Raw genomic sequence first — 22,583 nt, 5'->3', positions numbered from 1 at the left:
GATCTGTTTAAACATTCACACCTCTGCCTCTTCAGAAGCAACACTCATGCATCCCCAACTATAAAGAACTTGGCTTTGTTGTGGGTTTTATAAGCCTCTTTCTCCTTCCTGTCAAACTTGGAAAAAGTGAAGTTTGCTTACCTCCACGATGCTTTTTAAATCTTGCACGTAAGTCCTTTCAGTCTCTAGAATTTCCTGCACAACTCTGTCCACATAGAGAAGCTTGGGACTGGTAGCTGAGTCTGCAGTTGTGTTGGGTGCTCCATTTGCTTCTGTGCCCCACTGGTTCCTGGGCTGCCTCTCGATGCCGTGGTCCATGTTCTGTGGCCCTGCGGGGCTGTCCCTCTGCAGCTCACTGCTGGAAAACGGTTGGGCTGGAACCAGTTCCAGTTTTATGGCCCCCGCTTCCTTGTCCTGGTGAAACAAGCCCAGATGGCTATTGGAAACCAAGGTCATTCTGCTCCCGAAGGAACCATGGCTGTCCCGGGAAGAGGCAGAGGATGAGGTGGAGCCAAAACTGACAGGTCGGTCACTGTCAGAGAGCTCCATGGTCTTGGGTTCTGGGGATCCAGAATGTTGGGCTGTCGTTTTGTGATCAGGAACTTCGGTTACAGCTGATGGCACTTCAAGACGCAGCCACTGCCCATCTACACATGTTGCAGAAAATAAAAAGAACGGGATAAGCAAGGTAAGCAGTGATTCTATCAAACTGAAGATCGAAAGGAGCTCAGAACTTAACCTGCATGCACGTAGTTAATCACAAAATGGTGGTAAAATGGTTGTATAGGAGGAAAGGCAGATTGAGATGCAAAATGAGCTTTGAGGCATTTGCAGCGAACCTGTTAGAAGAGCAGACTCAGGTTTTGTCCTAGACATTCAGACCTTGAACCTGCATCTTCTTGCCAACTCAGTATGATGTGTACATATGAAAGAAGCCCAATATCTGAAGTCTCCAGGGTGACCACCTGGAACAACTCATATATGCAGATTAGTCCAGATTTACTAAATTAAAGACTTAGCGGTCAGGGCATGAGGAATCTATAACAAGCACCACAAGTGGTTCTTATGTACTTAAAAAGGACCCTACGTGATTCCTGTGGAATTCTGAGAAACATTTCCAGATTTTAAATCTCCCTCAACAGTTCCGTGGAATTTTAAGCAAGCCTCCTGGAAATGCTACGTTAACCCCTCTACATTCTAACTTGTATAAGACATCAAAGGACATGTCACATAATGGCTGTTCCCTAACACTAGGCAAGGAAACGAACAAATATTAAGGCTCATATTCCACTGAAAACTCCTTCTCATTTCAGCATTTCTCTAAATCTGTCCTTGAGAACTGACACACCATTAGCTGGCACACGGGAATTACACTATTTGAGAATGTGTTTGATTGTAACATTCTATGAGTAAAGCTATAAAATGTTAAGTATAGAAACTAAATTAGAAAAAATACAAGAAATGGGTTGTTCATGTTTCTAAGAGGACATAGGGAGATAGTATCCACCAAGGATAGGCAAAGTGACTTTGAAAAGGTTGCTTAATATCCCTAGCACTTAAAAATGAACCAAGGTTCAAAGAGACCATACATGAAAACTAAACTTTCACAAGGTATTTTGATGAAACACTCAAAGTTTCAATCTTCTTCATTTTTTAAGGCAGAATCAACACTGCTCCCCTCAGAATAATGAATTTCAGGTTTATAGAAACAATATGGGGCTGGTGGTGTAGCTCAGTGGTAGAGTGCTTTCCTGATGTGTGTGAGGTCTTGAGTGCCATCTCCAGCACTGCTGATAAAAGAAAGAAATACTATTCCTGTGATAAGAATGTGATTAGTGATGAAATTTGCTTCATGTTGGCAGGTTACCTTACTACCAAAATTCATTTTCATGATTTTTATTTAGAAAAATGAAAGACCAAAACATGTTTGAAATGCCATAATATGATAAACACAGTAAAGAGAACAATTAATGATCAGTTTTTAGTAGGAATGTGAATTTTTTGACTATAAAAAGATCAAACAGCTGGTACCAGTATTTTCAGAATATAAAGAATCCATCAGGTCTGTATTGTTGAAATTCTATTTATGCTAAATATTCAAATTATGAATATCAAATAAAAGAGCTCAGTCTGGGTCAACAAGAAGCAACTGTAAGAAATGTGTAGGAAATGAGCAATTTCTGGGCATAACCACCACCACATGGTCTGAGTTTGATACAAATGTTGAAAGCATTTGCAATATCCCTTGTTTGCTCTATAACAACTTTATGGCCTATGAAACATGGGTTGGTTAGTACTTAAAATACATTTGACCTAAAAAACTTGATCTCATTTGAGTGTGGGAAAATTTCAAGAAGAAGCTATGCATTCAGGTCTGCTGGCAGCAGGCGATGTTTGCCTACTTTTGGTACCAGGGTTAAGAAAGACTTGGGATAGTTCAAGATAGAAACAGATATAAGTAGGTTTTTTTGCCCAAGCATCCACCATAACTGTGGCTTGAGGCTGATTTCACTGTAGGGAATGGGTAATGTCTTGGGAAGAATATGAAGATTCTTTAAGGTGTCAAGGGTCCAATAAATCTATGTGTAGGATTTACACAGGTTGGATATTTTCAATATGAAAGGCTAAGATGTCTGGACAAATCTAGATCAAACAATGTGCCCCACTGATCTGGATCCTTGGGTCTCCAAGGCAACCTCTGATTTCCTAACTAGATAAGACTTAGTCTTTTCTCTGGTGGGGAAAATTGTCTTTAACGGTTTACATAACTTGCCCTATATTCATTATCAGGACTAGTGAAAAAGAACATGATAGAGACACTCATTTCTCTCTGACCATTTCTTTACTTACTTCCACTTCAAATCAGACAGCCACTACGGGGTCAGAGAGGCTAAAAAAGGAATAAAAATTATTTTTGGAAGAGTTTCTATTGGGCTGATAGGGATGGCAATGCCATGAAAAAATACTTGCATAAGTGGGGAAAAGTGACATCTGAGACTTAGGCCAAAAGGGGACCCCTTCATGGGCAAATCTCAAACAGCAACAGGAAAGGGACAGTGTTCTGGGGGAGGCCCTATAGGGTCCAGTACCAGGCCCTGTATTTAAGCCCACTGGGACCAGCCTATCCTTCGGGTTGCAAATTAGATACTTTATAAAATGGAATCTTGCAGATACTTGGTATCTGTGGTATTTAGCTAAGACCACGGCCCCAAACAAAATACCTTCCAAAATTACCAATGAGAGAAGTGAGACATTTAAAGTCCAGTCATGTAATTTCATGTAATATGACACTACCTTTGCTAATGGGCAATATTTTTTATGTTGACTCATTGCTTAGAAGATAATTATAGTTTTCTCATAGAAGGAAATGCACCTCACAAAAACTGTCTAGTCTTGTTCTTACTTTCCTTAAAATAATTTAAGATTTCCACCCTGTCTGGACTATTCTTTCTAATAAACTTGCCAGTTACTACTATTTATCTCTAGAGTTGTACTGTTCAATGCTATAGCCACTAATGTCATGTGACTCCTAAGCATTAGCAAGATAGCCAGTCCACTCTGAGACGTGCTGTAAGTGTAAAACTTGCACTGGATTTCAATGACTTCCTGTAGAACAAAAAATATAGAACATCTCATTGGTCATCTTTTGGAATAGTGGATTAAATAAAATATTTTATTAAAATTATTTGCACTAGTTTCCTTGTTTCTGAGACAGGGTATCACTATGTAGTTCAGGCTGGCCTTGAACTCACTACACCCCAGGCTGGGTTTGAACTCAAGCAATTCTCCTGCCTCAGCCTCTGAGTGCTGGAATTACAGGTGTGTGCTACCTCGCCCAGTTCATTTTATTTTTTTAAGTGGCTACTAGAAAAGTTAATATACATGTGGTAAATATATATTTTAGTTGGTTAATGCTGATATAGACATCTTATAGATAATTATTCTGTAAGGTTTAAATGTAATTATCAATCTTTGTTCAAATAATAGTGAATATAGAGAAATATACATCTTGATTTGGTCTTTTTTTGTTGTTATGTCATTCGTTAATATAAAATACTGGGATGTTTTGTTTTGGAGACTGGATCTCACTATGTATTCAAGTTGACCTTGAACTCACTGTGTAGCCCAGGCTGGCCTCAAACTCCCAGTGATCCTCTTGCCTCAGCCTCCCAAGCCACCACACCCAGCAACAGAAATATTATTATGAAATACTAAAAACAGAGTTGGGAGATAATTAGGTGTACTAGATATTGGGGTGACTGATGTCTCATGATAAATTAGAAGACTATGAAACAATAAAGCTTTTTTTCTGCCTTGAGTGAAAGATTAACATTTGTGTAATTTGCATCATTTCTTCTTAGAACTTTCCTTTTTCCTGAATTCCAAGCAAAGAGCTAATAATATAACAATTTGTGAGAAATAATGCCCATCTCAGGCATATCTTTGGACTCTGAATACCCTAAAATAAGCTGCTGCATTGCTTGTGGTCACTGGAGGGTCCTGGGCATGGTCAGTGTGGTGCTTGCTCGGTCTGGGAAGGGAGATGGAAGCATCTGCATAGGGTCCCGGAAGCCTGACTCTTAGACTGACAGGGCCAGCTGGGCTAACATTTCCTGCTTGTGCCATTCTCAGTACGTGAAAAATGGCTGGGCAGCTCCTAAGGAGGCACGCAGCTGGGCTTCTGCACAAGTTACTCATGACAAATCTCTCTCTCTCTCTTTCTCTCTTTCCCTCTCTCCTCCCTCTCTTTAATTTCTTGGCTTTTCTGTTTGCCTTTCACACTTCCATTATGTTAACTGCCATTCTTCGGAATGTCACTGGCAGGATCAAAAGCAATCTTCTTTGGGTTTAACTTGTTTTTCAGGCTGATTTAGGTTTCATGCATAATTTCTCTTGGCTTCCTGTACCAGATTACAGGTGGAAGGAGGGACTTGATGGGTTCCACAGCCCGTAAATCCCTATCACAGCTTCTAAGCAGAACTTCGCAAGGCAAGGCGGAAACTTTTCTCACCACAGGGCAGGCGAGGGATTTACAAATTCTGCTCATTGCTATTCTATACACCGAACACCTAGTCTGAGTTCCTTGGCGGAGCAACCATAGAAATCCAGAGCATGTGCTGTGCCCATTCCTAATGGGTAACTGTAGTTATGTCTTTCCTTCATACACCACCTGTGGCTTACTCAAAGAGGACAGCAACGGAATGACCACAGTATAAGCAGGAAGTTATTCTACAACCAGCCAAACTCCATTAATATGGCACAGAGCAACTTTTTGTAAACATCTAATATCATGTCTTTTTTTTTTTTTTTAATTTAAGAGTCAAAAGTTAAACACACATTTATGTATTCGGAAGACAACACCAGACTTTGAGGAGTGCCCTCTCTCCCTCATGCCCCTGAGATGGGGGATGACTCAGTAGTTCAAAGCCACCAGATAGCAACACAGATTTTCACCTCTTGGTTTTAAAAAAATACCAACCTGTTCTTTTTTTAAAGGCAGGATCAGGACTAGAATTCTACATGTTCTTTACAATGTTTAGCATACAATTCAGGCAACATGATTTTTATGCTTTTTTGTAACTATTTGGTGATGATGAAGTAAAAATCTTGTTACCATGATTTCTTAGTTTGAACCAAGGCACTATGGTTAGGAAGGTGTTAGCACGAGGGCAAGCAGAACGAGAGGCCTGTGGGAACTCTGTACTGTTTTTGTGTGTGTTTGTTAGTACAATATGTGCTGTGTATAATGATTACATCCATTGTGGGGAGTTGGTCCAGGCACCCAATATATTAATTCTTTTTTTTAATTCCCTTTGCTCTCCTTTCCCTCTATTTCTTTTTGATTTTTCTATAAATTAAAATTTTTCCAAAATAAACAGTTCAAAAAAATTTTAATGGCTGTGTGTGGCTCACTGGTGGAGTGCTTAACTAGCATGTGTAAGGCCCTGAATATAATTGATGGTACTACATAAAAGAAAACCAAATTAAAATTTTATTTGCTTTTTGTTGAGAGATGATTGATGTACAAAAGTTGTATATATTTAATGTATACAACTTGAAGAGCTTGGAGATCAGTACACACCCATTGAAATCATCACCACAATCTGAGCCGCAAACACATCTATCATCTCCAGAAGTTGTTGTACACTTCATTATTTTCTCATAAGAATATTTGACATAAGATCTACCTCAGGAGGCTTTTATGTATATAACATGGTACTACGCTGGAGAGATCTGCTATACTCACTCATCTTGCACAATTTCGAACTCTGTAACCTTTGACTAATATCATCCTGCTTCTCCTTGTCTCCAGGTCCTGGCAACCACCCTTCATTTGAGTTCAACTATTTTAGACTTCTCACATAAGTAGTACTGTGTAGTATTTGTCCTTTTGTGGCTGGCTTGTTTCACTTGGCCCAATGTCCTACATGCTCACTCAGGCTGTCACAAGTGGCAAGGTTTCCTTTCCTTTCTTTCTTTTTTGGGGGCACAGGATATTGAACTCACGACCTTGTGCCTGCCAGGCAGGTGCTTATGCTGCTGAGCTAAATCCCCAGCCCAGGGTTTCCTTTTCTCTGGCTGGATAATATTCCTTTCTTGGGTTAGGTATAAAGCTCAGCAGCAAGGTGCCTGCCTGGCAAGCATGAAGTCCTAAGTTCAATTCTTGGTCCAAAAATCAAAAACACAAACAAATAAAAAAAAAAAACCCATTCTCACATTTTCTTCTATCTACACACCAAACAATGAAAATAGATTTTTACATTACACCATACACAAAAATCAATTCGAATAAGTAGAAGGCTTCAATGTAAGACTCGAAACCATAAAAAAAAACTCTACAGGAAAATAGATTTTTGATACTAATCTTAGCAATGATTTCTTGGATCCGACACCAAAAGCAGAGGGACAAGTGAAGCTATATCACACTAAAAAACTTCTGTACAGCATAGGAAATAAATGTAAAAGCAACCCTGGAATAGAAGAAAATATTTGCCAATCACATATCCAAAATATATATAGGGAACTTGTAATTCAAGCGCAAAAAATCAAGTAACTCAATTTAAAAATGGGTACAAGACTTAAATAAATATTTAGACAACATACAAATGACCATCAAGTACATGAAAACAAGCTTAATACTGCTAAAAATGAAAAATCTCATTTCCAATGAAGAGTCAGTAAAACAAGTGTATGTAAAGGAAGTTCAAGAATGAGAAAGATATTTTGCAAAAATGTTTTTCTTTAAAAAGGGTTGGAAAAGGAACAAAGATTCCTTCAAGCTGTAGAATTAAATGGGCATTGTGGCTCACTCCTGTAATCTTAGCACTCAGGAGGCTGAGATAGGAGGATCGTTGCAAGTTTGAGACCATCCTGGGCTACAAAGTGAGCTCAAGGCCAGGCTTACCTGTATAGTGAGACCCTGTCTCAAAAAGACCAAAAAAAAAGAAAAAGAAAAAAAAAAAAGTAAAACTGCATATGAATGCTCAAATAATTTCCTGATTGCGTTACTATGGTCTGAATATTTGTATTTCCCCTCCCCCAAATTCCCATATTGAAACCAAATAACTAAGTTGATGTTAATGGGATGCAGGAGCCCTTGGGAGGTGATCAGGTCATGAGGGCCCTACTCTCCGAGATGAGACTAGTGCCTGTCTCAAGGAGGCCAAAGGGAACTTGTTAGCCTCTCCTGTCATGTGAGGACACCCAGGAGGTGCCACCTTTGAGGAACAGGAACTCACAAGCCAATGCATCTGCTGGAGTCTTATCTTGGACTTGCTCACCTCTGGATGGCAGCAGGACATTTCTGTTGTTTATAAGGGTCTAGTCTAAAGTATTTTGTTATAATATCCTATAATGGACTAAGATACTAGTCAATGGAAACTAATACGTAAAATGGCTAGCTCAGCTGAGTAGGATGAAGGAGATGGTTAACACAGCTAGTATATTAGATATGTTGACTTAGTGAAGTAATGACTCTAGTTAACCTACTTAAAAGGGGGCCAAAGTAATTGCATATTTTTATGCAAATGAGCTATTTTTACCTTTGATAATGGCCATTCTACGGTGATTCAGTGTGGGAGTTAAAAGAGATCATGAGGGCACCCTATGTATCCATTGTACTACCACACTTACAGAGAAGCCTGAGATGTCCACCAGAGTCAGTTTTACCTGAGCACATTTCTCAGCTTCCTGTCAAGTTGTCACCAGTGGAAATGAAGATCCTTGAGGATCTACTTCTTCACATTAACTATCTTTCCTCTTTTCCTTTCACTGTGGAACTCAGATAAGGCAGGACCTTGTCTCCTACCTCACCATGAGAATGATGGCAATACCCTACAGCATGGCAGAGCAGGAAGACAGAGGAAACCTTGCAGTCACAGGGTAGTCATGTCCCGAACCACTGCACAGATAGACCTGGCTTTCTGAAGCTGCCACGTGGAGGAAGTGTGTAGTGAAACACACTGCTCTGCAGAGACACGCAGAGGACCTCAGCTACTCTGAACCCTGCTGCTGGAGAATTTTCAGCCCAGACACGAGACGTGTGAATGAGAAGCCTTTAGATGACCCTGGCCCTGCCACATCTGTCTGCATCCATAAGACAGAAACCAACTAGCAGAACCCTGCCTGAATTCCTGACTCACAGGTTATAAATGACAGTTGCTGTCTTAAGTCACTGAGATTTGGGGTGACTCATGCAGCAAAAGATAACCCAAACAGTCTGTATTAACAGATTGGCCTTTCATAATACGAATGCTCTAACTCTATATTAAAATTACCATTTGCCTCTAAAACCATCTTGAAGTTCTTTCATGTGTTTCACTATTTTTAAAAAATTTTATAGAAAGAAAAAAGAAACAGGTGTGCAAAGCTGAAATGTGCATCAGTCTCTGGTTTCTAATTTCTAGACCATTATTCTTTGTATGTGGATTTTTTGTGGGGGGCACTGGGAATTGAACTCAGGACCTTGCGCTTGCCAGCTAGCTGCTGCCACTGAACTGTATCCCCAGCCCCTGGAGTCATAAAATAATGGACAGAAAAGAAATTTAGAGATTAGTAAATAAAGAACTCAGTATAAGACGCTTGTCTAAAGCATTTGGTACCATGTACCCAAAGGGGCTACACTGTGTGTGCATGTATATGAATATGTCCCCAATTCTGAGTATAATGAGAACTGAAAGGACCGGACAGACATTTAATTAAGACATAATGCTCTCTTCTGGTCAAAGGGTTTGAATATTTGCCTTGACTCTGCACCGTCAAGTTTGGTCTTGGTCTTTGGTTCCCTTGTCAGTGAGTAAGGCAGCTAGACTCCCTCACTTCCCTAGGTCCCACCCAACCTTCCACTTATGACTCTAAATCCCTAGCAGGATCACTGGCTGCCCATTCCTAGCTGGGGTCGTGGCACATGTAGTAACTGTATGCTAGCAATTTTCTTCTATATCCCGTTAATGCCAGGTCTTGGATGATGAAATGTATCATTGAGTTTGCCAAAGGCTAAAAACAAGCCCTCTATTTTTAATTTACATTAAAAATGAATCTGTGTTCCAGCTTCACTTTGAACAGTACCTTCCTGCTAGCATGAAAATGGTCTCAAGGCAGTAAACTAAACAATGAGCGTTACATATACAAGCTCCATCTGTATTGAACACACTCTGTTCCAAAAACATCTCTGTGCAGTTGGGAGTAAGGCATTAAGCAGAATAACATTTTCTTAAAGAAGAAGGAGGAGGAAGAAAAGAAGAATTCCAAGTGACTAACAATAGCACTCTGAGTAAATAAATCTGTCTGCAAAGTACATTATACATTTTCTTCAAGTAAAAGGAGGAAGAAGAGAAATAGAAGTGTGCTACAATAGAGATCAGAATGAAGAAAGCCTTCTAGAAGGCACAGTGTTCTCACTAATCCTTAAAGGCACAGGAAAGGTCTAAATATAATAAAGTAAAACGTGTGGTTTAATAAACACATGTATAGTGTGATCCCAATTTTGAATTTCAGATACTGCCACTTTAAAAAAGGATAGAAAAGATATACAATAAAATAATAACATTCCCTTTAGCAAGTAGAATGAATAATATTTTTTCCAGTGCTACTGTTAAATATCTCTTTTCTTCAATAGAAGTGTTGCTTTTATAACCTGCAAATTGTTTAAGGAAATTAATTCACCTCTAATTGTATCATATATTTAAATAGTTTAAATGAAAATAATTTATATTTATATCAGTATGTGATAAAGTATAGTAATACCAGATACATACATTTTTCAAAAAGTCAGTAGCACTAAATATAAATAATTAATAAAACAAAACAAAATCAGATTGCAATAAACAGCTTCCAAATAATCCATGCCTCCTTTTCCCCAGAGATTGCTTCTAACAAAAGTATTTCCTACTAATGAGCACTCAAAATGGAAACTCTATTTACTTAGTGAACTTTGGTTGCCACTATACTCGGAATTTTATCACTGCAGTTGCTAAGCATAAAATTTGCAAACATTTATTGTGTTCCTAGTGTAGCTCACAGGAATCTCAAGAAGAAAGCATACTGAACTGTTAAGCATTCTATGGCTGACAACCTAGGATTGTAAATTTCTGCCCAGAGTCGTGAATATTAGCTCTCTAGTTCTTTCAGTCTAACTTTCAGATCCAAACCAAACCAAACCAAACCAAACCAAACCAAACCAAACCAAACCAAGACAAAAATCATCGAAGACAGACTGCAGTTCAGATGTAGGATGAAAGAAAATATCCTGCAGCCTCATTCCATGGTGAGGTAACTTTCTGATGCAGGGACTCTGCAGCGGAACACTGGTGCTACAGCCAGTCGGGTCTGTCCCTGCCGGTGCTGCGAAGCGCACTCCCCCCCCCCCCCAGCCTCTCACTGGGGTGCGCCGGCTCTGCTGCTCCCCAGGAACGAGCCAGTTGGTCCCGGCAGCATCTGCTCTTTGGGAACACTACCGTTGGCACCTACCTGGGCTCCACTTGGGCGACAGCACATGTCTGCCTTCAGCTGATGCAGTGACCTCACTGGGTGCTCAGTCAGGTAAAACAAGACGGGTTTACCAGTCTGTGCAGCGCCTTCCGTGGAAATATTGCATGAGTCAGCTTTTATCTCTCAAACCCAACACACAAAGGCTTCACAAAAACCTGATTTGCAACTTTCTCCCTGCCTTTTCCCCCTAGTGTGCAGACCACAGACTTCAGCATCACGGAGAGCCTTAAATGAAACATGACATCATTCAATTGAGAAACAGGACAATAGACACCACTGTGGGTAACTTGCAAATGCACACTTCACTGAGCAACACCCTCTGACTTCCATTCTTTTGTGAACATCAAATACAGCCCACACTCGCCTAAAGCTCCTTGGGGTTCTCCTTAAACTCCGCATTAAAATAAGCCAGATCTTGGGAGCTGGAATATTTGCAAGTTCACTTCCTGAAGTAGGAGCTTGTTTCAGTGTAAACGGACACATCCTTAATCCAACTTTCAAAGGGAAGTTTGGGGTGGGTGTGAGACAGTGAATCACATCCAGCAGAGAGCAGTTTAGAAAATTAGAGTATGTTAACAATATAGTTTTAAATAAGCAATGTTATGCAAGAAGATATTTAAATTTAACTTCTCAAAAAACAGTTTTAAAAGCAGTATCTAAAATCAAAACTTACACGGATTACTTCAAAAAGCAGTTAAATTCTACAATTTCTTTCTTTCTTTTTTTTTTTTTAATTGGTACCAGGGATCAAACCCATGACTGCGCTTGCAAGGCAGGTGCTTATGCCGCTGAGCTAAATCCCTAGCCCAATTTTTTTTCTTAATATTTTGAGACAGGGGCTTGAGAAATTGCCCAGGTAAGACCTGAACTTGTGGTCCTTTTGCCTGAGTCTCCCAAATTGCTGGTATCATGTGTGTATGCCACCATGCCCAGATAGCCTCAGGCATCTGTGATTTATAAATACTAAAAAGTAAAGACAGAATGATATAATTCCTGCACTTCAGTAAGCTGGACTCCAAATTATTTGGGCTTTGATTTCCCTAAGGCAGACTGTCCTTTTTAAAATCCTGTAGCTATTTCTACATAAGAGTCAAAAGATTTATGTTTGAAAGAGATACTAAATTCCTTAGATGAAGGTCTCCAGAAGTACAGATATGCTACCAGAAATTGATATCACTGTCATGGAGGTAAAATTCAAAGAATGGATTTTGTTCATATAGAGATATCTAAAACTCACCTCTTTTAAAGGATTAAAATCCTTTAAGTAGACATTCCATTAAAGTGTTCATTAGTGGTTATGGAAAACAACATTAGCAGATCATCTTTAATATAGCTATTTCTATCCCATGCCTATTAAGTAATTTTAAACTAACAGCATAATAAGGTAATTTGCTTGAAGGCCCATTTCCTTTCAAATAAGGTTGAACATAAAAAGTGCTACTTTAATAAGATGGAAGTACATCAGTCAGTTCACAGGACCAGTTGCAACAATTCCCCCAACAGATCTACCAGGATCCATCAGAAATTGGCAATTCAGGATTTTGGAAGGCAGCTGAGAGGAAAGGTCCTCCCTAGGCTGTGCAGACTGTCTCAGCTTCCATTCTCACCCCCCGTGACCCTCCAGCTGCCCTGTACCTGTATCCAGGAAGCACCCTCCTTTCTGCTTAGCTGAGTCAGCTCCAAGCTTGCGTGCTCCCATTTGATCTCCAGACTGCTCTTGCCCCTCTCTGTGCATTTATTAAACAGCTGCTTATTACACTATTCAATTATTTTCCAACTGTAGCTTCCTGCTCTGTACTGTCAGTTGCAGGGACCAGGGAACTTTCCTATACTGGAAGATACACAGATCTAAACTAGATGGGGCTGAATATGCAATTTCCTGGCTTCCTGGTTCAATTTACTTTCTGTGCATAGCCTCTGATACCAAGTTGGCTACTATTATTATCCAATAAAATGTTACTGCCCTTGAATTTTTTCTTTTTTTTTTTTTTTGCCAATAAACATGATTGATCAAGGAAACAAAAATGGCAAAGCTTCTTTGTGATAGGCTTGTGGGCAGTTTGCTAAGCTTACTGACAGGACAAGTGACAATACTGAAGGAAAGCTTTGAAGTGACATACAGGCCATATTTGGTCCCAGGACACAATTATATCTTAGTTTGTCTCTGATTCTTGCTTTGGCAAGATCATCAGCAGGGGTGAGCAAAGACCTCTTGGATCACTTGCACATAACTGAAACCACCTATACTGCAGTCACGAATAACCAGGAGTTAAGGTATTTTGAATCTAGGTTTCTAAATTATAAGCATTTTCAGAGTAGGGGACACGTACTTTTTACCTTTATCATTGCTCAAGTACCATGGATTTGCAAAATGAATTAACAAATAAATAGTGGAGCGATAACCCCTCCCCTCTCCACACACACACACACACACACACACACACACACACAAGCTAAGAGGAAAAGAGGACAAAAGAGGGAAACACATTTCTTGAGTAACCTTTAAACTTCACCCCTCAGTGCGCAGTTTTTTTTTAGGGCCCCCATGTGTTCCGTGTGACCTCTACAATAGCTTCATGGCCTAGGCCCCACATCTCACACTCTACAACTCCGTCCCCCTGGAGCTGCAGGTAGTTTGTGGAGGTGCCCTGCTGAGTTGCCACTAGACCTCACACATGCAGCAAAAGGAATCCTCTGACATACAAAAGGCACAAGCAGTAGTATTCTCACAGAGGAATTCATTTGGTGATTTGAACACTGGGGGAAAAGCAAAATTCCTTTCTAAAGGACGGTGAGACTGGTCACAGGTAAATGCACATGTGTCTCTTCAGGGGTAAGACACTGTACTCTCTCTGGGAAGCAACTCTTTTTAATCCCCTTCCAGCACTAATTATACAATCAGGGAGTAGGGGCATTTTTCTTAGTGTCCCCGCCTGGAAAAGGAGGCAAGTCATAGAAGACCAGCACACACTGGACAGCAGGTAGAGCAAGAATACAAGCCAAGAAAGTGGGGCCTGACTTGAAGGCAGCCAGAAAGTCCCCACTAGCTGTTAAAAATAAAAATCCCCCCGAAAACTTTGTCATAGGGTCTGGGCTCTTACCACATATCAAATATTCCTTCTCCAAAATATTGTGGGCCAAGGTTTCAGAGTTTGGATTTTTTATTTTAAATTTTGGAACATTTGCTTATATATAACTTATGTGTATGTAGCCTGAAGTTAACTTTACACAATATTTGTAATAGTTTTGTACATGAAAGACATTTTTTATGACTTGAAATTTCTACCTGTGACATCCTGTCAGCACTCAGACTGTTTCAGATTTTGGGGCATTTCAGATGATTTGGGGCATGTCAGATGTCAGATTTTCAGATTAGGGATAGTCAATCCACATCAGAAACGGAGTACTTTTTGCTTTAAGGTAAAAGTCACCAGTTAAAACTTTGAAATCTCCTAGAAAAGACTATGGAATCATTGCCAGCCTACCAGGAATTAGCCTGCCCACCTCCCAGGGGACTCTCAGGCATCAGGAATGAGACCACAGTGGGTTTTCCTGGTTGGGATTGGAGGAAGGACAGGAAGAAGCATAGGCTGCACACAGTTGCCAGGACTCAGCAAGACCTCGCTGGGTGGAGACAGTTTGCTGATTTTGCACCCGGGCAACAGCTCCAACCAAGAAACTTGTCAATAAAGGGAGACGATCACCTTGGAGAGAGGAGGAAGGACAAAGGCATGCATACATTTTGAGGTGCAAAAAAAAGATTTGCTTCATATAACCAATACTAGATAACGCAGATCTAGGAAACTGTAGTTTCAGGCACAAAGGTGCTAGAAATCACAAGGGGCTATTTCAAAATATAGTGTTTTACACCTAGAATATAATTTTTTTTTGCATTACTGAGGATTGAACCCAGGGCCTTTGCACTGAGCTATTACTCTAGTTCTCTTTTAAGACAGGGTCTCACTAAGTGGTCCAAGCTGGGCTAAAACTTGAGATTTTACTGCCTCAGCCTCCTGGTATGGTAGGACTACATGTGTGTGCCACTTGCCTGACTGTAACATTACAATTTAAAGGCTGGAGAACTGTGTGTGTGTTTGAGAACTCTGTCTTGTGAACTATGATATTGATTGCCATTGTGACAAATGATAGGACCAAAACAAATGATAGAATTGATTATTTTCCGATGCACAGTATATTAACAAAATACTTAAAAAATACTTTTAATCTATCAGAACTTTTTCTTTGGGAAAAAATATCATGGTATTACGTCTTCTACCAGTATACCACAGAATAAATGCGACAGACATTAAAGTCAACTGCATACCCAAAAGTGCCTGCCACACATCCCCATTAAAGGCCCTTTGAAGGACACACTGACCTTCTTCCTGAAAGTAAGCAGTAATGTACTAAGGCCCTTCCGCCCTGCAGTTATTTATTAAAAATCCATACACTGCATACTCTAAACCCAGAAAACATCACCAGCTACAAATTCTGCCTTCCTATTGTTATCTGCACCAATCTATATACTTGGTCAAATAAGAAAGCCTAACCTGGTGATTTTTTCTTGTAAAAAGCTATTTTTCAAGGTGAAATAATTTTAATGGCAAGTAAGTTTGTTTTCACAAATCGAAAACGTATTCACTTTGAGCAAAAGACAGAGGTCTAAGGCAGACATAAGCACCAAGTACAGGAGAGATTAAGTGAAAGTATTTTTTGTATTGTTCCTGAGCATTGAATCTAACAGAAGAAAGCAAACTACAAATACTAGTTACTAGTACTCAAATCCTCCAACAGAAAACCTAGCTCCTTATCCCCTACTGCCCTAATGTCAATGTTGAGGCATGGTCATAAGACTTTTAACAAGCACACGAAGGCTACTGTTTTTCAGCACACTGGTTTTCACAGCTCATACTTCCCCTGCAGAAAAATTATAATTTAACTTCTACCTCCTATACCTACCAGCCAGCCGAGGGGTGGCAGAGACAGCCTTTAAAAGCATGCATTCTGGGGTTCTAATGTCTCATTCTGTTTTAAGGCTCCCTCATGGGCTGATTTCTCTGCTTCTGGGACAATCATTAGCTTTATTTTTAACTCTGTTCTTTTATTAGGCTATTTGGTCTTTATTTTCCAGAGACAATGAAATCAAGTCTTGGTTCTTTCATAACTGCACAATTTTTAGATAGCAAGCAAGCAAGTATGTTACAATAAGCCTCTGGCTTTTCATAATCTATGGGTCCCATCTTTAAGGACACCACTGGCGGACTTGCTATGTTAAGCACGATGAACAAATTATCCTTGGAAGAATGCAGTCTGCTTCCAGACACATATTTCTCTAGCAGATAAACACACATCTAATCCATTCATAACTAAAGGCATTCAACACAATCTATACTTTGGAGAGTGCTCTAAAAAATGTAGTACTTGAACTTGCAGAAGGTGTTAGAGTGCTCTGTTGAAATCCTGCAGTAGTGTTTTCCAAAATACAAATCAAAACAAGAATCTCTTACAGTTTAATAGTCATCGTCACATACTGGCATGGAGGACAACCCCTATTTGTCCACCTTTCCTCCTTTGTTTGTGACACAGCTCCTTGAGAGCAATGGAGTCAAGGGGAGGATTCCATACTGCGGCTGCCCCCACCCTCTGCTGACCCAAGGTTGTGGCTTCAGAGGTGACTCTTATGAGTGACAGAGGAGACACAAGCAATGTGCTTGGTGCAAATTTAAATCAGTTTCTGAACCAGTTTAGAACCTCTTCAGGGTCACTGAAATCTGTCTTCTTTCCTGCTCCCAAAGTTACCATCAGTGTCACAGTAGTTGACAGCTTAACTTCATTTTTAGAACCATAGTAGGGGCAGAGGATTGGAGATTATATTTATTTGGCCTCCCATACCATGTCATGGGGACGATCCTATTCAGGCAGGAATTTATATCACACCAAATGCAGATTCTACACCAAAAAAGCAGAACTTAACTTGTAAGTAATTTGAGGTGACTTAATTCTTTCAAGAATTTTTTTATATATAAAATGTTTTTAATTATTTTTGAAAACATTTAAAAATTTTTGAGCACTTTTAATAAAAAAGGAAATTAAAATGGCACTGCATTCAGCTACTGTAGTGTCAAACAGCTACAACAGACAATAAAATCCTGGGGAAATCTGACTTTTTCCACTAAATGAGAACACTAAACAGGGATTGTTTTTGTCATTTATGGTATAGTAGAGTAAACTGCAGAACAAGAGTATTATTTCAACGTTAGTTGCACTACTCACATAAAAACCTTTCCTTCTTTTTAGTGTGGAGATCAGTGCTTATTCCAATTATATGCAAAATTATTAACTTCATGAAGTCTTATGATAAACAGTATGCATAATGTTTTAGACATCAAAACAATGAAAATAATCTGAGAAAGGAATATATTCAACAATGAAGCAGAATTACTAAACATAAAAAATAAATAACTTGTGTATAACTATGATTATCTGGTTAACACAAGCAGTTTCAACACAACCAAGAAAAAAGTGGTTACAGGAATACATAGTACTGTACACCCTTGCATATTTGTGATCATATATTAACAGCGAAGCAAACTACTTTCTGTCATAATATTTTCATGTAAGTGAATAAGAAATAGAACTAGCTCCTTGAGATCAATGGGCAATGCTACATAAGACAATTTCATCTGTCATTTTGATGACATTCTGTCTTTTGTTAATGAAACACATTTAAAAATTTAATCTGTAGACTGAAGGCACCAAGGGCTGCCGATCTCAGTGTGTTAAGTGTATCTACAACACCCACTTGTTACCCTGGGTACTGATCTCAGCTTTTTAAACTGCAGCAAATACAGCAGCAACCTGAGGACCCTTGTCCCTTTACCTTTTCTCTTGACTTTTAATTAACAGAGTCACCCACTTACCCTGACTAACTAGGGCCCACTGGGCCCCAGGTTTCATGCTGAGCAGTTAATGGACACGGGCTTTGCCTTTTTTGGGCACCTGCCACGCAAGAGTGGATAAGCCTCAAATAATGAATGACAAGTGTGATGAATGTCAGTCAGCAATGTGGGACGCCACAGACATAAACTATTAAGAATTGTGTACAGGAACAGTTGTCTTGATTTTTCTAACCTGTCTTTGCTGCCCTTCAGGTGGACACAAACGGTCCATTGAAAAGTAAGATCAAGCTCCACTTAGGTTGCCTGCCCTTACAGTTCCATTCCAATCTCAAAGAGTAAGCCCAGCTGGACTCATCTTTCATCTGATGTTTAATTACTCGGTATCCACGCTGACAGTCAAACTTGCTGAAAGTTTTTGTGAGTCTAAGCGCTTGCTTAATTCCTGGTTCCCACAGAGGTACATGAAGTAACTTGTTTATGTTAACAGAACAAAGGGAAGGAAAAGGAGCTCTCTGTTCCCCTGCAGGTTTATTTTAATTAGGTCATGAAACAAGTGTAACCAAATTTATTTCGGTTTATTTTAAATAAAAACGATCAAATCCTTTCAAAGTGTATAAAAACGATCAAATCCTTTCAAAGTGTATAAGAAAAGAGAAAAACAAGGAGGAAAAAGCCAAACTGTGAATACCAGCAGTTGGAGAGGTGGGATTATAGTGAGTCCTTTCACTGCCCACTTCGATGATGCCTCTACACTTTGTTTATGGGGTATATATACTCATACTCCATGATAGGTATTCCTTGCGTATTGTACCTGCCCCCACGTCTCTGGGTCCTGTTTTGTGCCCAGCTGTGCACACCCTGCTGGCTGGCTGGCTGGCATCCAGATAGGTTTGGCTAGTGGGAGGCACCGATGTCATGAGGCAAGACAGGGAAATGGGCATTTCCTCCACTCCCTTGATGATTAGGGGTGTCGTGGTCAGGAATGGCTGCATCCCACATAGCTCCACTGTGACTCCAGCCCTCCCAGGCTCCCTTCATCTCGACCTTTTGTTGTCCCCTAGTCCCCCCAGCATCACTGGGCGTTGTCCCAGGGGGCTAAGGCTGCCTGCTGCTGCTGTCTCTCCTATGGCACATCCCCTCTGGCTCGCCTAGCCAATCTGCCCCTTTAATGTAAGGATCCTTGGTTAAAAACACTAAGTGTGAACCAGCTGAGCTAATTCAGTGCCTTGCCTGTTTCAGGCAGACACGATTTCATGCTAACTCCAGAATCTCTGACCGTCAAAGCAGACCTCAGTTTGACTTCAGGTGCTTCTTCAGAACGGTGACCCTTGCTTTTTAATTTCATGGCATAATGTCGAATTTTAGTCCCTTTGTGATTACGATTGGTCTGAGTCAGATGGGTTGGAGCTCATTCCAAGCCAGAAATACATTTCACATTGCTTTGACTAATATATTAATTTACTCAATATTACTGAGCCACTTCCATGTATAATGTCTCAGGCACCAAAATTATAATGGTGAATAAAATAGTAAAAGTCCCTGTCCTCGTGGAGCTTATTTTCTAGCAAAGGAACAGATGGACTAACATCGTATGATCATAGCTTATCAATCCTGGCAAGAGACTTCAGGGTATTCTACTCTAACTCCTCATGACCTCTCTGACAGTCTTCATTGGTTATGACATCTCAGGAAGTGTGCACTGTGTCCGCTTAGATCCTGCTGATCACTAAGCAATGCATCCCTGATCAGATAACCCAGTCTACTTGGAGGGGAGGCAGTTCCTGTCTTTAAAGTACCTTCTCGCATTGTGCTGAAGCTCTTGAAGGACCATTCTACGAACACACAAGAGAAATCACACCTCTGATGTGTAGGGTCCTCAATTATGTGAGATGGATTCTAGGGTTTTCCATAGATATTTGCCCCTTCATTCAAATGTTTATTAAGGAACTGGCCCAGAGGATTCATGGGGAAGGTTATATCTTGAAGTTGTAGATATTGTGGGACAGCACTTAAAAATGGTGCTGCCCCTTGGTCACCTTCTCCCTGTGTGTCAACATTTTGTTTTCTTAGTGTTTCCACTGAAGTGTTTTCAGAATTGTCACACTGCTGATGTCAACTTACTACTGTAAAAATGTCTTCTGGGGAATAAATATGCTCCTCACTCTTCCAAGTCATACCCTTAGAAACAGCATTAGCACCGCTGTCCTTCAGGGCCATCTGAAGGCTGAGAAGTAACTGGAGGGAAGCCAGTGGAAAGAAAGGACCATCCAGGCTCTCTCACTTCCTGTAGGCACAGACTTCCTGTAGGTACATCTGGCATTAGGCCAGTGACCACCCAACCTAGATATTTTTCTTGCGTGCACACATACAATTGCATACTACAATTAATAATTTTGTTTACTCTTAACAGTGCCCCACCTCGAAAGTCCCTTCTACTTTTCTTCTCCATTCTGGTATAATCCTACTTTATAATCTGTTTACATGCATTTTCTGTCTTAGGTTATTTTCTTCCTCTAAACATGGAGCAGAGCTGCTTGGGCAATAATCGTGACATTGTTTTTGTGTAACCACTTGGACAAGGGTCTTATAAAATGTGGTTATAGTAAATCACAGTGTAATCTTCCCTGCCCAGCTTTTTCACCTAGATATAATCAGATTAAATTGAACATCAAAAGAGCCCTAAAGGAAGGGGTCACGAAAGGACAGACTGAGGAAAGGGGGAGCCCATTACTCTACTCACTCTTGATGCTTCTAGGGCCTTATTAACTGATCACATCCATCTGAGCTTTGTGTATTTCCTAGGTTACCCGACTTATTAACTATGAGACCTATGGCCAGGAGCAGCTGCCCAGACACAAAACTTCTACTTAGGAGTCTGCTCAGATGAAGACATAACAAAATGACAAACCTAACAAATTAAGCTGCTCTAGAGGACGGAAGAATTATGTTTCCACAATGACTACCAGTTTCCTCCTAGTGATTTAGTAATAAAAAATCATCCCCAGAGCTGAGCTTATTTTATGTAGTCAAAGTCAGCATGTGCTGCTTGTGAAACAATGTGTGGAAAGGACATAAGACCCACAGTTCAGATATGTGGAATGTCAGATCTACTGGACATGTTTATCATCTTGGCCAGGTCGCTAACCTCTTTGGATTCCACATTCCCTCTGGATTAGTGAAAAATGAGCTCTGGAGTCTCTGTCTGACATTTAAGAACACTTTCCAAACCCATGAATCAAAGATTCCACGATTTGGGGTGATGTGTCAACACTGTGACCTACTTCTTAACTCTGTGGACAGTTTCTCTTGAGAAACAACTTTAGGATCTTAAATGTGGATCTATTATAAAAAACCATGAGTTGGTGTGTGTGGTAGAAGCATGTGGCCTTCAGACAGGTATGCCAGCTTTTTCTTGCTGTGACAAACACCTGACATAAACAACTTAAAAAGAATGCAGATTTATTCTGGCTTATGGTTTCAGATTTTAGTTCACAGCTGGCTCCATTGCTTTTAGGTCTGTGGTGAGGCAGAAAGATCACGGCAGAAGGGGGCGGTGGAGGAGAGCTGCTCACCTCACAGCAGCCAGGAAATGAAATGGGAAAGAGCTCCTAGAGGAAGGGACTGGAGATAAAATATGCTCTGCAAAGTACACACCCAGTGACCTGCTTCCTGCAACAAGGCTCCGCCTCCTAATAACCCCTTCAGCCACAATTCACCAACAGATTAATCAATGAAGTTAAGCCTTTCAGAATCCAATCACCCCTCTCGGGCCACTTCTAAACACATGAGGTTTTTGAGAGACATTTGAGATATAAACCATAATAATGCAATAACCGATTTAAATTACTGATAATTCCTTAGGTGTCAGAATTTGTGAGAGACATCTTAATTTAGCAATTACCAGGAGAAAAAGGCCCTACAAAAATTCTCAACATCATCTAAAAGCAGCCCCATGTCTATTGTTCAGGTCATGCTTTTTATGTATTCAATGACATCATCTCCACTCTCTGCAAAATTGCGTTCTGAAAACCAGGTTATAAAGTGGATTATGAAATAGCTCCTTTTACCCATACGGGTGTTGTCATAACTTGTGGCTGCATCCCAACCAAGTACCTGCCCTAATATACCCTGGGAATAGCAGTAACACAGACACTGAGTGAACTATACAACTGCAAAACTATGCTTCTCTAACTAACGCAAAGTACAGTTGGTTTTAAATCATTCAACCCCTATGCTCGTCTGCAACAGTCATGATTAGAACAAAAGCATGCAATAAGGTGTCCTGGGTGAGCCTCTGTAGAGATCGAGTAAGTGAGGCTGGAAGGAAGATTCCTGGTAGTTGTCCCCAATCACGTCTACTTGCCATGATTGATTTATAAGGGGCTTGTCTAAGATGGCTCCCGGATGAAGAGTTCTGACAATATCTAAAACTGACATTCAGATAATTTTTAGGTGTGTATCACAGGTTCTACTCCAGGAGCTGAGGGTGGGCTTCTGGTAGTAACAAAAGACAGCAGCCTGGGCGAGACAAGAGGAAGAAAGACTGGACGGAATAAGCAATAGAGTGAGCAAAGGCCATGAGGCCCAGGGGACGTGCTGGTTACTGAGACTGTGTGTGGCTGTGGCTGTGGCTGTGGCTGATACTGTACGGGGTCCCACTGCCAACCAGTCTGGAAGCCTGCATGTGCCTTATGA

General features: G+C 40.4%; 1 protein-coding gene across 8 annotated transcripts in view; it reads right to left on the bottom strand.

Annotated features, from left to right (window-relative positions):
* Plekhg1 (pleckstrin homology and RhoGEF domain containing G1) overlaps positions 1-22,583 on the bottom strand; it is a 209,499-nt gene that overhangs the window by 78,908 nt on the left and 108,008 nt on the right. For 6 of the 8 annotated variants that reach the window (XM_063232903.1, XM_063232905.1, XM_063232904.1 and 3 more), the window contains one exon: positions 142-647. In XM_063232903.1, coding sequence (XP_063088973.1) covers positions 142-549 — 408 coding nt within the window. In that variant the 5' untranslated portion in view covers positions 550-647. Of the gene's footprint in view, positions 1-141; positions 648-839; positions 1,438-10,968 lie in introns of those variants that run through there. The other 2 variants (XM_003468510.5, XM_063232902.1) reach the window with 2 other exon arrangements.

Source organism: Cavia porcellus, unplaced genomic scaffold, assembly GCF_034190915.1.
Source record: "Cavia porcellus strain 051 isolate PalLab524CR breed Dunkin Hartley unplaced genomic scaffold, mCavPor4.1 scaffold_22, whole genome shotgun sequence".
Taxonomy (NCBI): domain Eukaryota; kingdom Metazoa; phylum Chordata; class Mammalia; order Rodentia; family Caviidae; genus Cavia; species Cavia porcellus.
The sequence above is the reverse complement of the archived record's forward strand: the minus strand, read 5'-3'. Positions and strand labels throughout refer to the sequence as shown.